Source organism: Hippocampus zosterae, chromosome 14, assembly GCF_025434085.1.
Source record: "Hippocampus zosterae strain Florida chromosome 14, ASM2543408v3, whole genome shotgun sequence".
NCBI classification, from domain to species: domain Eukaryota; kingdom Metazoa; phylum Chordata; class Actinopteri; order Syngnathiformes; family Syngnathidae; genus Hippocampus; species Hippocampus zosterae.
This window is the reverse complement of record NC_067464.1, coordinates 20521217-20536317: the sequence shown is the minus strand read 5'-3', so window position 1 is coordinate 20536317 and position 15101 is coordinate 20521217. Positions and strand designations below refer to the sequence as shown.

The 15101-nt window shown below is 43.1% G+C and overlaps 1 protein-coding gene across 13 annotated transcripts in view; it reads right to left on the bottom strand.

Moving 5' to 3' along the window:
• The window catches only part of kiaa1109 (KIAA1109 ortholog), a 109174-nt gene that overhangs the window by 77155 nt on the left and 16918 nt on the right, over positions 1–15101 (bottom strand). For all 13 annotated transcript variants that reach the window (XM_052085622.1, XM_052085628.1, XM_052085624.1 and 10 more), the window contains 10 exons: positions 12731–12828; positions 12339–12523; positions 11350–11456; positions 11043–11266; positions 10644–10859; positions 8634–8771; positions 7036–7212; positions 4815–4943; positions 523–642; positions 55–386 (listed from right to left, as the gene is read on the bottom strand). In XM_052085622.1, the coding sequence (XP_051941582.1) occupies positions 55–386; positions 523–642; positions 4815–4943; positions 7036–7212; positions 8634–8771; positions 10644–10859; positions 11043–11266; positions 11350–11456; positions 12339–12523; positions 12731–12828 (1726 nt within the window). The remainder of the gene's footprint in view (positions 1–54; positions 387–522; positions 643–4814; positions 4944–7035; positions 7213–8633; positions 8772–10643; positions 10860–11042; positions 11267–11349; positions 11457–12338; positions 12524–12730; positions 12829–15101) is intronic.

The following is a 15101-nucleotide window of genomic DNA, read 5'->3' as shown; positions in this document are numbered from 1 at the left end:
GGTCACTATAAAGTAACAAAAGCAATACTGCAGTGAGAGGTTGTGTTTACGTACCTTTTGGTCTGCATGTCGTGTAGTTCTAGAAATTGCCTCTGCACTTCACATTTGGCTGAGTGGTCAGCGGCCAGGGCAATGTCTGCCGTAATGAGGTTCAGGTTGATCGAACCCGCCTCCAGCCAGACAGAGCGTCGCATCACTGCTGGCTGGCAGAGACTTGGTGGCTGACCTGGGACTAGCCCCTGCCCGGCCGGCAGCAGCCTGCTCATGTCACTGTGCTGCTGTTGCTCAATGTACTGCTGGATGTTTAGGTCCTGCACCACAGCACTGATCCCCTCACCCACTGCCTGGTTATGCAGGTTGCAGTTGGCCACACGTACAATACCCGTCTGGAAAGAAGTAGTATGTGTTACACTGACAGACACAGTCAAAAGATACAAAAACACCAGTTGTTGTTCTCCCATTGTGGAGAGTCTTGTGGGATAATTCAAATTTAATAGAATAATAAGTGAGTGGGTTAAATACTTTGATATTAGCAGCACAGCCATGTTCAACAATGAAAAGGTCCACTCCCTCCATGGCCAGTCTCGTCATGGTGTACTTGAGCTCCTCTGATGTTCGACAGTGACCCGGCATGCAGGTTAACTAAAACACAACATATTTGATGGTTGACTGTGGTAGTAGCAAAGGCATGCTGACTTTAAAGGGTGAACACACGCACAAGGTAATCTATGGTGTGCCTCAGAACAGCTGACATTTACAAGTCCAGTACTTTTGGTTTGTGCAAGGCCGATGATGGGTTCAAGTTTGGTACACTTACTTCTGCTCCACTGCTGCTTGGAAAAAGCGCGCAAGGTGATAGGTTGATTATTTTTAGTTATCATACATTCGCTTATCATTATTGTTATTATTAATGTTATATTGATATTGAGTAATTGATTAATTATGCTCGCAAAGAAGAAAGCTTATGCCCGACATGATAAATTGATTATGCTTGCAAAGAAGAACGCCTATGCCTGCAATCATTAATTGACTATGCCTGCAATGAAGAACGCTTCTGCTTTAAATAAAGATATATTCTTCATTATGTACTCACATTTATCAGTTATATAGTCACATTTATAATCAAGAATGCTTGGTGCACTGTATGGAAGTTTAGGGACGCAAACACCTTTCCGAGGACGTGGTTGGGAAGAGATAAGTCAAGATGGCGCCCGAGTAGGCAGCCATTAGCAAGTGCTCTCATGAGCCTTGCTTTTTTGTTGTTTTTGTGTTTGTTTTGTCACTTTGTGTTTGTTGTTACGTCGTGTGGACCTGATGTGGACTTTTTTCTGCATTTTTTGGCCACGACATTCATCACGGAGGAGACTGTGCTCGGTGGTTGCGCCTTTTCGGCAGCATGGGTATACCAGCACTGTTTTTGGATGGGAGGAATTTCGGCGCCATTTGACTGTCGTTTCTGGACAGGCCCGGGGCGCTTGTGTCTTGCGCCTATAATGGGCAGCATTTTTCACAGCCCCGCTTTGTTCAGCGGAGAGATCGGTGCTGTTGAAAGGTCTGCGGCTGGATGGATGTAAGTCTTGAGGAGCCGACGATGAGAAGAAAGCGCTGATGCGGATTTGAAACTGGGAGTCGCAACTTGGAGTTTGAAGCGGATTACGTGGGACAGGAGACGTGAACTAATCTGTTTTCGTCAATGGACGCTACAGCTTCGTGTTTGCTTTCAAAACTTAGCTTGTAGCAGACGTGTGCACATTTTCAGCATGATGTCTCTGATCCACTGGTGAAAGGACACTTTGATCCTCTCCTCTTTCATCTAGAACTGCTTCAGACAACAAAGTGTATGCAGAAAAGTGGTGAAGATTGCACGACTGTCTGTGTCCTATGTGTTGTGTTGTGTTATTTTTGTTATTTTGACTTCAAAATGGCACCGCAAGAGTGGCTGCCTTTCCAGCAGCTCCTATATTTTGTTGTTCTACTTCTTCCTTTCAAAACTTTGCTGCTGTGAATTGGGAATTTCTCCATTGCGAGACTAATAAAGGTTTTCTTATCTTATCTTTTCTTATAAAAGTTAAGACTAAACAGTGAGCAAGGTTGGACAGTGAATGGAGCCATCAACACCAGCTGCAACGTGATGTTTTTGTAACAAATGTACGTAATTTACACTCACATACACACACATAGTCAAAAAAGTTCAGTGTGTGTTAAACAGCTCCCAACCTTTAGGTTGGACATACCTATGTCGTAGATTTACCAATAAATGAGGAGGTGAAGGGGGAGATCGTGAGGGTGACGTGCCGAGAACTGAAACCAAACGCTTCTCCTCGTTACCTCCTTGTACCAGAATTGAGTCTCCTGTCTCCTCCTTGTGTTTTATTCCCGAGTGTCAAATTGGATAAACCTGACACAAGGTCTGAGCACAGGGAGTGACATGATGGTGCAATGTAGCTGTGTTAAATTTTGTGCTGTGGCCTGTGTGATGTGTTAATTACCTTGACACGTTTCTTGCAATTAATTTAATACAACAATTTTGAGCATATACAGTGTGTATATATATATATATATATACACATACAAATTCTCGTCTCAGCCCTTGGGTGGTGTCCGTCCCTCATTCAGCTCGGGTCCTCTACCAGAGGCCAGGAAGCTTGAGGGTTCTGCGCAGTATCCTTGCTGTTCCCAGCACTGCACATTTCTGGACTGAGATGTCCGATGTTGTTCCCGGGATCTGTTGAAACCACTCATCTAGTTTGGGGGTCACTGCCCCGAGTGCTCCGACCGCCACAGGCACGACTGTCACCTTTACCTTCCAGGCTCTCTCCAACTCCTCTCTGAGCCCATGGTATTCGCGAGTTTCTCGTGTTCCTTCTTTCTGATGTTTCCATCACTTGGGACCGCTACATCCACCACAACGGCTTTCCTCCGTCCTTTATCTATGATCACGTGGCTTGCCATTGGCTTCAAGTGTGGTTTTCCACATCCTCATCGAGTTCGCAACGAAGGCTCTTAGGGTCCTGTTCAGCTTATACAACTCCAAGTATTCAGTGATCCATGTATGTGGCATCGAATCATAGGCTTTCATGTAATCAATCCAGGCTGTGCACAGGTTGGTACGTCGGGACCTGCAGTCTTGTGCGACTGTTCTGTCAACCAGGAGCTGATGTTTGGCTTCTCTGGTATCTCTACCAATGCCCTTCTGTGCTTCGTTCATGTATTGATCCATGTGTCCACTTATCTTAGCCGCAATGATGCCTGACATGAGCTTCCATGTTGTGGAGAGACAGGTTATTGGCCAATAGTTGGATGGGACTACACGCTTCGAGGGATCCTTCATGATCAGGATCGTTCGCCCTTCGTTTAGCCATTCTGGGTGAGTCCCATCCCTCAGCAGCTGGTTCATTTGTACTGCTAGGCGCTCATGGAGTGCTGTGAGTTTCTTTAGCCAGTAGGTGTGGACCATGTCCGGGCCTGGTGCTGTCCAGTTCTTCATATATAAGACTCTTTCCTGTTTGTCTGCCACTGTTATGGTAACTGGGTTCTGTTCAGGGAGGTTGCTGTGCTCCTCTCTCAGGGTCACCAGCCATTGTGCACTGCTGTTATGTGCAACCTCCTTCTCCCATATGCCTTTCCAGTACCTTTCAGTTTCCAGTCTTGGTGGGTCAGCTCTGTTGTTAGGACCCTGCCACTGAGCGTACACTTTCGCAGGTTGTGTTGAGAACAGCCTGTTTATTCGTCTGGCCTCATTCTCTTTCGTGTACCGCTTTAGGCGGCTGGACAAGGCTTGGAGCCTTTGTTTGGCAGTTTTGAGTGCTTCAGGTATGGTCATCTGGATGTACCGCTCGGGTATCGGCCTTTTCATCACACCTCTCTGGGCCTCCGTCAATTGACTCACATCTTTCCGGGCCGCCTTGCTCTTAGCCTCCAACCGTCTTTTCCATGGTGGGTAACGTATCTCTATGGTTGCTCTTATAGCCAAGAGTCTCTAGGATCACTGATGCTGAAGTGTATATCAGCTCATTGGTTTCTGTGATCGTTACAGTAGGGATCGCCCTCAGTGCTGCATTCACACTTTCTATGAGACTTTCAGATGGTACTTCACATAGCCGTTGTAATCGGTTTCTAGGTTGCCCAGCTTTCATTCTCGCCATGATCTTAGCTTTCAGGTCAGTTGCTGCCTCGCTCAGCATTTCATTCAATGGGGCTGGCCTCCCAATCTCATCATCTGCATTCATTGGGGCTTGCCTCCCAATCTCTGGTATGACCTCCTCCTCTGATCTGGCAGCCTGGGGCCCTTCACCATGGAACCTGTGTTGTACCTCATCAATCTCAAGTTGTAACAGCAGAACACTGAGCTACTAGTTGTTTCGTTGTCAACCGTGACTGTGGGTGTCGAAGTAACCATTTAGCCCACATTCTCTGCATGTAACCCCTCTGACTAGGGTTGCTTGAGTAGTAGCATTCAGAGCCATGTTATCGCATCTCGCCCATCTCCGCTTTGTTCCAGTAGCCCATTTTTCATCAAGGTGCTCTGGTTCCCCAGCACCTGACGCAGACCTTGTTTGGCCGGGCGACGTCTGAACATGTCATTCGTTTTGTTGTCTCTCATCATTGTATGAGGTAGGCATTAGCGTGAAGGATCCTGCCCAAGGACCCACACTGGATGGTGTTATGTGCTCATTTTTGCCCCAAGCGGGATTCGAACCACCGTCTCGATGCCTTACCAACTGAGCTATCCAGCCACTTATATATGTGTGTGTAAAGGATTGGGGAAAAGAAAAATCACTGTACAAATTCCCTAAATGTGTCAAGCAAAGTACCTTAGCATCGCAGATGCGACGGTCAACGCCATGCTGGCAGATGACAGAGGGCTTTGGTTGTTCAAGCTGGAACTCGCGGGACATCACATGGAAAACAAAATACTCCCCCCATTCTGTCATACTGGCCACCTAAAAACAAATTGTGAAATTACAAAGTATTAACTGCAAGAACATTTTTTTTGGGTGGGGGGTTGTTTTGTAAAAGTTGCAATTGTCATCATACACACGTATAAAATTGCTCCCGCACAGTTAATGAAACCCACAGTGTTCACAGAAATAACTTGAGTCTGAACAAAGTAACAATGACAAAAAATATGAAAATTAACCCATGAACATCAGACATTGCTTTTAAATTGCGGTTCAGCAGAATTATGTAAAAAACAACAACATCATTATCATCATCAACTCATGAAACAGGCCTGGACAAAAATCACATTACGACAAGAATGGATTGATAATTGGTTAATAATTTGACCACAGGGAGGTGTTCAACCATGGTGTGTCCCCAAAAGGGTGACAAGTAGTCATTAGGCAGTTCAGTGACATGGAGTGTACCACACACTAAACGTGGGCCTGAGGGAGCGAAGGTGAGACTTGTTTCAGTAGATGAGAAAAAATTATACTTCAGAATGATAGAAATAAAGTCCATAAGACCAGCTCCAGGCAGCTTGACATTCCTGTGACTACAGTTGCACATACCATTCAGAAATTTAAGATCCACGGAACTGTAGCCAACCTCCCTGGATGTGGAGATAGGCGGAAAATTGATAACAAATTGAAGAGACAGGTGATACAAATGGAAAGTAAAGAGCCTATAACAACAATCAAACAAGTTGCAAGTGAATTCCAAAGTCAAAGATGACCTCCAAGATGTACGTTGGTTTTAGATCGCACCATCAGTCGATATTTGAGGCAAAGTGGACTATTACAAAGACATTAAATCATAAAAAGTGAGGGAGGAATTTTCCAAACTGCCTCTTGACAAGTCGTAAAGCTTCCGGAATAATATTGTTTTGCCAGACCAGACTAGACAGAGCAGACAACTGGAACTTTTAGCCAAGGCACATCAGCTCCTTGTTCACAGGTGCAAAATTGAAGCATACCAAGAAAAGAACACTGTCCCTACTGTGAAACATGGCTGAGGCTCTGTTGTGTTCTGGGTCTGTTATGCTAAATCTGGCACAGTGAGCCACACTCATGCCTATCAAAGTTTCAATTCTGGAGACAAATGTGCTGCTTGGTCTCAGTTTCAGTTCATGTTTCTTGCATCCAGACAAAGACCCAAACATAGCTAGAAACTTCCGAGAATGGTTAAAAGTCAAACATTGAACTATTAGCCCTGATTTAAATATTTTTTATTTTGACTTCAAGATAGCGAGAGTGGCTGCCTTTCCAGCAGCTCCTATAGTTTGTTCTTCTACTTCTTCCTTTCATAACTTTGCTGCTGTGAATTGGGAATTTCTCCATTGCGAGACTAATAAAGGGTTTCTATCCATCTATCTAAATCCTACTGAACATCTTTGGGAAGAGCTACGACATGGAATCTGGAGAAAGCAACCTCCAGCCCAGAGAAAACACAAACACTATTCATTAAGACTTGAAATTTAAACAAATCGTTTGATTGCAGTGATTGCCTGAACAGGTTGTGCAACAAAATATTAAGGGTACCTAACATTTCATCGAGGCTTAATTCATGAGTTTGTTTTCTAAAATAATTCAGTTGAACCATGAATGAAAAGCAATGTCTGATTTTCTTTACATTCACTTTTCATGAAATGTTCATTTCATCTCCTACTTTAGTTTGATTCAACTTATATCTGTGACCACTTTTCATGAACAGTTTTCTTTCATGAACAGAGAGGTGCCCACAATTTTGTCCATGTGGATGAGACAGTTCACGTCAATAGAACAAGGTTGTGTTCTACTGTGTGATCTTCTGTCTGTTGCAATTATTGGCTACCAATAAAGACAGTAAAAAAACTTAGTCATCCTAATTTCAGCCAGCAACAAAGGATTAACATTTGATGTGTTTTGCATCATTTTACTTTGCTAACACACTCACCATTACATTTGAGTGAGAATTCATGACTTTGGTTGTATGTATCCAAAGTCATCTTTATGGTTGACAAAGGTTTTACGATGGTGACAGTTATGAATCTGAAACTACAACCCTGCATTTACAATATTCCCATTTGATGTCAAGCGAAGAACACATACACACCTGTGGAACAGTCACCCTCCCAGTCAGAGCCCCTGCCTGCATATCGATGAGCCAGGCGTATTCAAGGGTGTCACTTCCTAGTGGGAGCCCCTGCGCAGAGAACATGGCATGTGCCCTCATCTGCAGGCCCGAAAGGCTTAGGTGGCCATCCCTCAACACCCCGTCCACCGAGGGACGCTGTGAGCAAGGAAGAAAAAAAAAAGACAGTAGTTTTCATAAGTGGAAGGTTAACTCATTCACTGCCGCTGACAAGTATAATTGTCAATTACATTTTTTTCAACGGGATGGGCGGAGAGCATCTGATGCAGCTCCACTGTAAATTTCAAACTTGGAAACAAATTTACTTTTTGCACAACCACCACATACATATATGTCTCATTTTAGAAATTACTAGCTGGTTCGCCACCCTCCGGGCGGCTCATCAGCTAGTTCCTGCGGAAGGCTGGTAAGGTGGGCCTTCGGCCCACAAAAGTGTTGTTGCTTGGTTCAACTTTTTGTTCATCTTCATTGCTTATCGCGAAAATAAAGAGATGTTTAGCTTTACTAAATATCTAACAATTTCATTGCAATGCTTGTGGGTAGATAACATTTTTTCGCTAAGATGCCCGCGCGATCGTAGTGAGCCATTGCCTGAGCGGCGCAGTGGCGGCGCGCAGCGCCGCGGTGAAGTAGGTACGTTTTGAAAAGGGACAGACGGAAGGACAGACTGCGTGCGGGACGACGCGCAATATATATATAGATATCAGGGGAGTTTGTGAGCCCACTGGGGTACACGGCTACAATTTGCTACCTGTTTTTGTTCCGCTGAGTGTAAAAGAATGAAAAATGGCACAATCAAACTTTTTTATTCCTGGTAAAAGGGGCCCATTTTTTCGTTTGGTCGTTTGGTGAATACCGTATTTCCACGACGATATGACGCACTGAATTAAAAGGCATAGTGTCAGTTATGGTTGCTATTTCTCTATTGAACACAAACACAAGGTCCTCAGTCAGAGGCAGCTTCAGATCTTTCTGCACTGTATGGTGCAAAAAAAAAAGAAATGATGTATAATTATGTTATGGATAGGCAGTCGTAGCGGCTTTTCTTGACATATTGATACATCTTGGGGAATAAAAAGTTCAAGTGTTAGCAATTCACTTCTTCATGGGATACTCCTGTAATGCCACTTTGGAGCAAAAACTGTTAACTATTATATGCAGTGTAAATGTAATCTACTTAAACTGGAATGAAGCTGAATTTTTGTCTCTCAGGCATGTGACAGGATTTAAACTATTATGCGGGAACTTGGTGAAATGGTACACCACAGGCAAAGTTAGACACACCCTAGTCTGTTAAATACTTCTCAGTATAACGTTAGTGCATAAAAAGGAGTATGAATGGGAGGAACTGTGGAGTTAATGTTTTACTTCTTACATTTCCTTTGGGGGTAGCACAACAGTTGACACTGGTGCTCCAAACAGTATTATGTAAAATTGCTTGGTGCAAATTTGGACTCAAGACACATTTTGAATAAGAAATGCATCACAGCTGTCTGTAAGGAGGACTATAAAATAGACTGGAGGTCCAAGTATGGGTGGATGGATGGATGATTTCTTACCTGGTAGTTGTCACTGATAAAGATGTGAATAGGTGACAGCAGCAACTGAAGCATGGTCTCCTTGTAACCCTTTTTCATTTCAAAACATAACCGTTCCAAGAATCCAGATGGTCCTTCTGGCCCCTCGCTGCTACAGTGCTGATGAAATTCAGGAAGACAAACATAAGACAAACATTTGTGTATTTTTACGATACTGTAGATCACAGGTGTCAAACTCAAGGCCTGGGGCCAAATCCGGCTCGCCACGTCATTTCATCTGGCCGGCAAAAGCAAATCATGCGTGGCAACTTGCATGATCGTTCTTAACATCTGTATCAAAATGTCAAATTGTCGTGTCATAAATATCGTTGAAATTTTGCAATAATATTGCTACCCTGTTTACACCCATTTGAACAATAATTCTATAAACTATTATCGTTGACTTCACAGATTTTAAAACTAGTAATCCATTATTTTTTTGTGGACAATATTGCAATAAGATGACATTTTGTGGTTTCATAACGGCCATCCAAAGTAACTCCAAAGTGGCCCGTGACAAAACTGAGTTTGACAGCCTTGCTGTAGATCAATCCAAAAAAAAGACGCTTGAATAGAAATGACATGCACAGCTACAATGAACAGAACTTCAGTTCCATAACATTGTGTCCCAATTTCCTTATTTTTTTACATTTTGTCAAGATTATCGCACAACATTTATTGCAGCGTATTATGTCATAGGATAAAAAGAACAATGTATACTGTTCAATTGCACAAACACAATCATTACTCTATTACCATAATTGTTCATAAACTTTGACATTGATATTTGTCACTGTCATGTATTGATTGCACCAACTTTGTAATGATGCAGAGTCACAGCCTCAATCAGTGTTCCACCATCCAAAATACCAAGGGATGAATTAGCCTTAATCAATTCTATTTTCAACTGCAATCAAGTAAGCTAGTCTATTCAATTATGTTATTGTCATCAGCACTCTACTTTGCCAACAAACAAATTATATTGTTGATAGATTGGATTCCAGAGTTAGAGCACAGACAAAAGTTTGGCTTCTAATTAGTGCAATGCATGCACTGTTCTATTTCTTGTCTCCACTATTACAGCGTTATTTTGTATTATTTTCCCTCCAGACACTTATTTGCTTATTATTTTGCTGTTGAAAGTTGGTTACTCTCTATTGGAATACAGTTCCAGTTAGCCTAAGGTGACAAGTGTATTTTTTCATCAAATCACTTATTTCGGTGTTTCATGGCTGCATGTCCTTCATGAGAGCATACTGTAGTTATTATCATGGCTTTGTCGTCTTTCTCCCGGTTCTTGTTACTTGGTAATGATACTAGTTAGAAAAGTAGCTTATTAGCTGCCATGGAGGAAATGTTTGGTGACTTGTACTGTGTTGTCACCGGACGCAAAGTGAATTTGCGGCCCTGCATAGTGGTGAGCCACGTCAGTTAGCCAGCTACAGACGTAGCTAGCAGGAAGCTGGGGCAGCATCAAATAGCATGCACCAAGCATTCCCGGATATGAACAGTGCACAGTTTTTTGTTCTTTTGTTCTTTTGTTTTACTTTGTTTTGTTTTAATAACAATGCAGTATTAAGTTCATCGCATTCATTTATAAAATGTGTACTGGCCAGTGCCTTGGTAACTCGAAACGGCATCGTACTGGTCCTAATGTTCGACGCTGGATTTTTAAAAAATATCCCTAACAATCGGCGGGTGATACAGCCAATGCGAGTTGAAATTCAGTGATTTCCATAACAAAATCCGGATATTTCTCCATGACAAAATCCAGATAATCCATAACATTTGACAGTTCTGGAGATGCTATGCCCCCCCCCCCCCAAAAAAAAAAACCTCAATGGCTTTTACATTCTGTCCAGTATCATCCATTGTCACATATATGTCACATTGTGATATTTGTCATATTTGACATTTCACAAATATGTCAAATATTACACTACCCATTAGTCTTTACAAAGACATAAAATGTACAATGGCAGTCAGCCTTACCATAGGCAGTCGACCATGGACTTTGTAGAGATTTATGAGCACGGTTATATTCCAAGGTCGCAGGTCCAACGGATGGATGTCTGAAGTTTCCTTATGTCTGCTGTCTTCCATTCCAAGAGGGGACCATCCGAGGCCAGATGAGGAAGTGGACAAAACCGGACTTGACACTGTCTCTTCAAAGTCAGTATACATGTCATCTTCACCAAAGTAATTCTCCTGAGAAAGCGATAAGAGTGGACGTGAGAAGGTTACCTGATTGACAATGGGCTGTAACTCATATACCCCCATTTTTCAGACAGACACTTTATAGATCCCAACAACAAATCTTATTTTTATTCTTATTTTATTATCATTTTTTTAACAAAGAGAAAATCCCAACGAATATAAAGGGATTTATACCTTGATGGAAATCAAAGCCCGAAGTAAAGGACCATAAAGGATAATTTGAGAATCCGGAGACATTTCCATCTCAACATGAAGTCTATCAGGTGGAAGATCCGAGGGGTCGGTTGGAATCCGGCTGTGGCCGACTGAGGCAGAAGTGTAGTATGGGTGACTATGGTGTACCGAAGTGTGCTCCGGGGGCCGTAAAGCTGACAGCATTGTTTCTTCCATTTCAGAAACTGCAGTTGGGAAAGATACACAAGTAAGGCACATAGGTTTTCAAAAGAATAAACAATGTGTGGGACCATGGTAAATCGCTTACATGACTGTTTGAGTTGTTCATCAGCTTTCTGGGGATATATGGGATGCCATGTGTAGTCAATGATGAGCAAGAAGTTCGGTACACTCCAGCAGTCAACCCAGCCAGCTCTGAAGTTGAGGAAATATTCAGAACACATCACAATGCTGAGTTGAAAACTTGTAATGCTGAGTGAATCATATCCCGCTGGAACAGAAATCTTGATTTGCATAAATACACTGTCACCTAATTTAATTCTGAAAGAAGCAGCTCTATCAACAAAACACAATTTTGAAAGAGTACTTTTTTTCTGTTTTCCTTATTATTTCACAATCACGATTCCCGAACTTAAAATTCTGTTTAAAAAAAAAATGTCAAGGAAGTGCATACACGATGCCACTGGTTGCTCTTTGTCTATTGTTTTTTAATAAACTAGTGCTTTACTCATCAAGAATGTGATCCTTGGCTCACACGCTGACACAAGTTTCATCATGAGCCATTTGTAAAAATGGATCAGTAGCACATCGGAGCAGAGGGGGCTCGATGTTTGGCCGAGCCAGCTAAACTGTGCTCATTTGCGTCTCGTGCACTGGTTACAGCACGGTCTGTCAGAACTCGTGATTTGCACGGCATGCCCATCGACAGTTCATGCGTGGATCACGGTCACATGATTACATTTGTGCAGAGACATACCAAGTATCGAGGCTCCACCCCCAAATCCGTTATGAGTGGACTGACAAGGGGACGAGTGGACAGCCACGTGCCAAATAAATGTTTCAATTTAATATGAAAATACAAAATGCAAATCGAGCTCAGGTTCGCAATTGCTACTGCTCAACCCGTATTGTTTTGTGTTTTTTGTTATTGTAAAGTGTCCTTGGGTGTCTTGAAAGGCGCTTATAAATAAAAGGTATTATTATTATTATAATTGCTCACACACGCAGCTTGGAATGAACATGGGGTATGAAGTGATTTTCTTTGCAATTATACACACACAATCCCACAAAACTTACTCTGCGTTGGTGATATTCCTCCACCGGGACTTGTTGGGTTTTGGCGGCGGGGCACTTTGATTTTCCCCTGGCGTGAACATGTATGGGGGCAGCTTGACATTCTGGTAATCTTTGGCAAGGGTTAGGAGGGGGTAGCGGCTAGGGTGGCACTCAGGCAAGGACAGTCGCATGTCTGTATCCTCTGCCTAAAAACGTAAAGATGTACATGTACTTAGATCCACACAGTTAAAGCCTATTTCAAGGACAACAAATGCATCTGAATCTAAAAATAATGTATGAGCCATCTACACGATGTATTTTTACTGCAAGCAAGGAAAAATAATTGCACTTGCAGTAGAAGTATTTTTGCAGATATACGTTTAAAACAAATCACACCTTAAAAAAAGACTGACCTTCAAACTGAATCGGGTATGGCAGGTTGTTGGAACAAACTCATTGAAAGGCAAAATGAAGTCGATATTCAGCGTCTCACCACAAGCTGCCAGGTAGACTGGAGAAAAAAATATACAGTAGGGAGTAATACAGTAATACAGGGAAGAGTGCAAAACACTGCCACGGTCCTTGGTTCCAGCACAAAAAAAGTATTCATGTAAGATGATGGTTGTGCAAATGTAAAAGAAAAGATACGGCTAGATACTACAATGCAAAACACCATACAGAATTTTGGTACAATGTTACGCTTTTTCCACCTGAAAAAGCCTTGCTCGTTTGGTACCAGGGTCATTGCTGTGCTTTGTCGTTGCTTAACAACTTCTTATGAAGAACGTGTTTGGTTTTCCACCAGCAAAGAGCCAAGTGAGAGCTTTGTCATTGCATCATCGTTAAAACATCCAAACGTCACTGCTTACGTCATTTACCCAAGAGCGCTTGCGCAATGAACAAAAATAATAATAATACAGTAGTAATAATCATAATAATAGTAATGCACTGTTAGCATATGCTAGGCAACTTAACATAGCATTAATACTTTTATGTAGTATATAACAGCCAGGGACATGCAATCAGCAAACGCTTATATCTTTCTTAACTCAGTCACTCCCAAAGACGTTTTTAAAAGTCTTTTCAGACTTGGTCTAGAATTGGCTGGTACTGAATGAGTTAATCATTATAGATGATCACAAGGCTGTCTGAAAGGGAATGATCGCATGCTATCTGGGTTCAACCACGATAGCTCTTCTGGTGGGACACTGATAGGAATGTGCTGCAGTTCACTGCTCAACAGTTTGTGCAAAACCACCATATGTCCAAGGATTCATTCCTCTACCCCAGGGGTGTCAAACTCATTTTTGTCCCGGGCCACTTTGGAGTTACGCCTTCCCTCGAAAGGGCCGCGACGACAGAAAGCGAATACACGTTTCATCATCACATCACAAAAAATATGACATAGCGGGCCGAATCTGGCCCCGGGCCTTGAGTTTGACACCATTGCTCTACCCCGATATAGCCCCGAAATAATTGGGGGCCATCTTAAACAACAGTTTCAAGCACCAGAGTGAGAGCCAATTTTGATGGTGGAAAAAGAATGAACTGGTGCTAACCTGGGCACTGGCCCGGAACTAGCATTAGCACAAGCTCGGTGGAAAAGGTCCATGGGACAATCTAGAAAGTTCACTGTGAGGCAGGAAAGCCCAATGCAGTGATCACCGCATATTCACGGTTTGTTGATTACAAATTAATCTTCACAGATTTAGTTCTTGTGGGATCGATCCTCAGTTATTAGTGGAGAAACTAATTTTGCATGGGCTCCTGGCATATATGAAGATCCTAAAGCACTGACTAATCAGAATCAGAATCAGAATCAGAATCATCTTTATTGGCCAAGTATGTAGAACACACAAGGAATTTGTCTCCGGTATAACACGCTGGACTAGTATCATCGTAAACAACAAAATCATTGAACCATTTCAGAGTAACCAGTAGTTTTGTAGTACCATTTTGTGGTGCAAGAAGAGTGACTACGTCAGTGACTGTTTAAGGAGTTAATGGCTAGAGGGAAGAAGCTGTTTAAGTGTCTACTGGATTTGGTGCGCATGGATCTGTAGCGTCTGCCTGAGGGGAGTGGCTGAAAAAGGTGGTGGGCAGGGTGCGGGGGATCCAGGAGGATTTTCCGTGCCCTTGTTTTGATTCTTGCAGTGTGTAAGTCCTCAAGAGTGGGTAGGGCGGTGCCAACAATTTTTTCTGCCGTCCTAACTGTCCGTTGAAGTCGGATTTTGTCCTTTTTTGTGGCGGCCCCAAACCAAACCGTGATGGAAGAACACAGGATTGATTCGATGACTGCCGTGTAGAACTGTCGTAGCACCTCCTGTGGCAGGCCATGCTTCCTCAGCAGCCTCAGGAAGTACATCCGCTGCCGGGCCCTTTTCAGGATGGAGATGGTGTTGACTTCCCACTTCATTTCCTGGGAGACTGTGATTCCCAGGAACTTGAAGGTCTCGACGGTTGACACAGGGCAGTTGGATAGTGTGAGGGGCAACTGAGGAGAAGTATGTTTCCTGAAGTCCACGATCATCTCTACAGTCTTGAGTGTGTTCAGCCCGAGGTTGTGTCGGCTGCACCAGAGCTCCAGCTGCTCCACTTGTTGGCGGTACGCAGACTCGTTGACGTCTTTGATGAGACCGATGACCGTGGTGTCGTCTGCGAAGTTTATGAGTTTTGACAGCTGGATTTGTTGAGGTGCAATCGTTTGTGTAGAGAGAGAAGAGCAGTGGCGAGAGGACACATCCCTGTGAGGCTCCAGTGCTGGTGGTGCGTATTGATGATGTT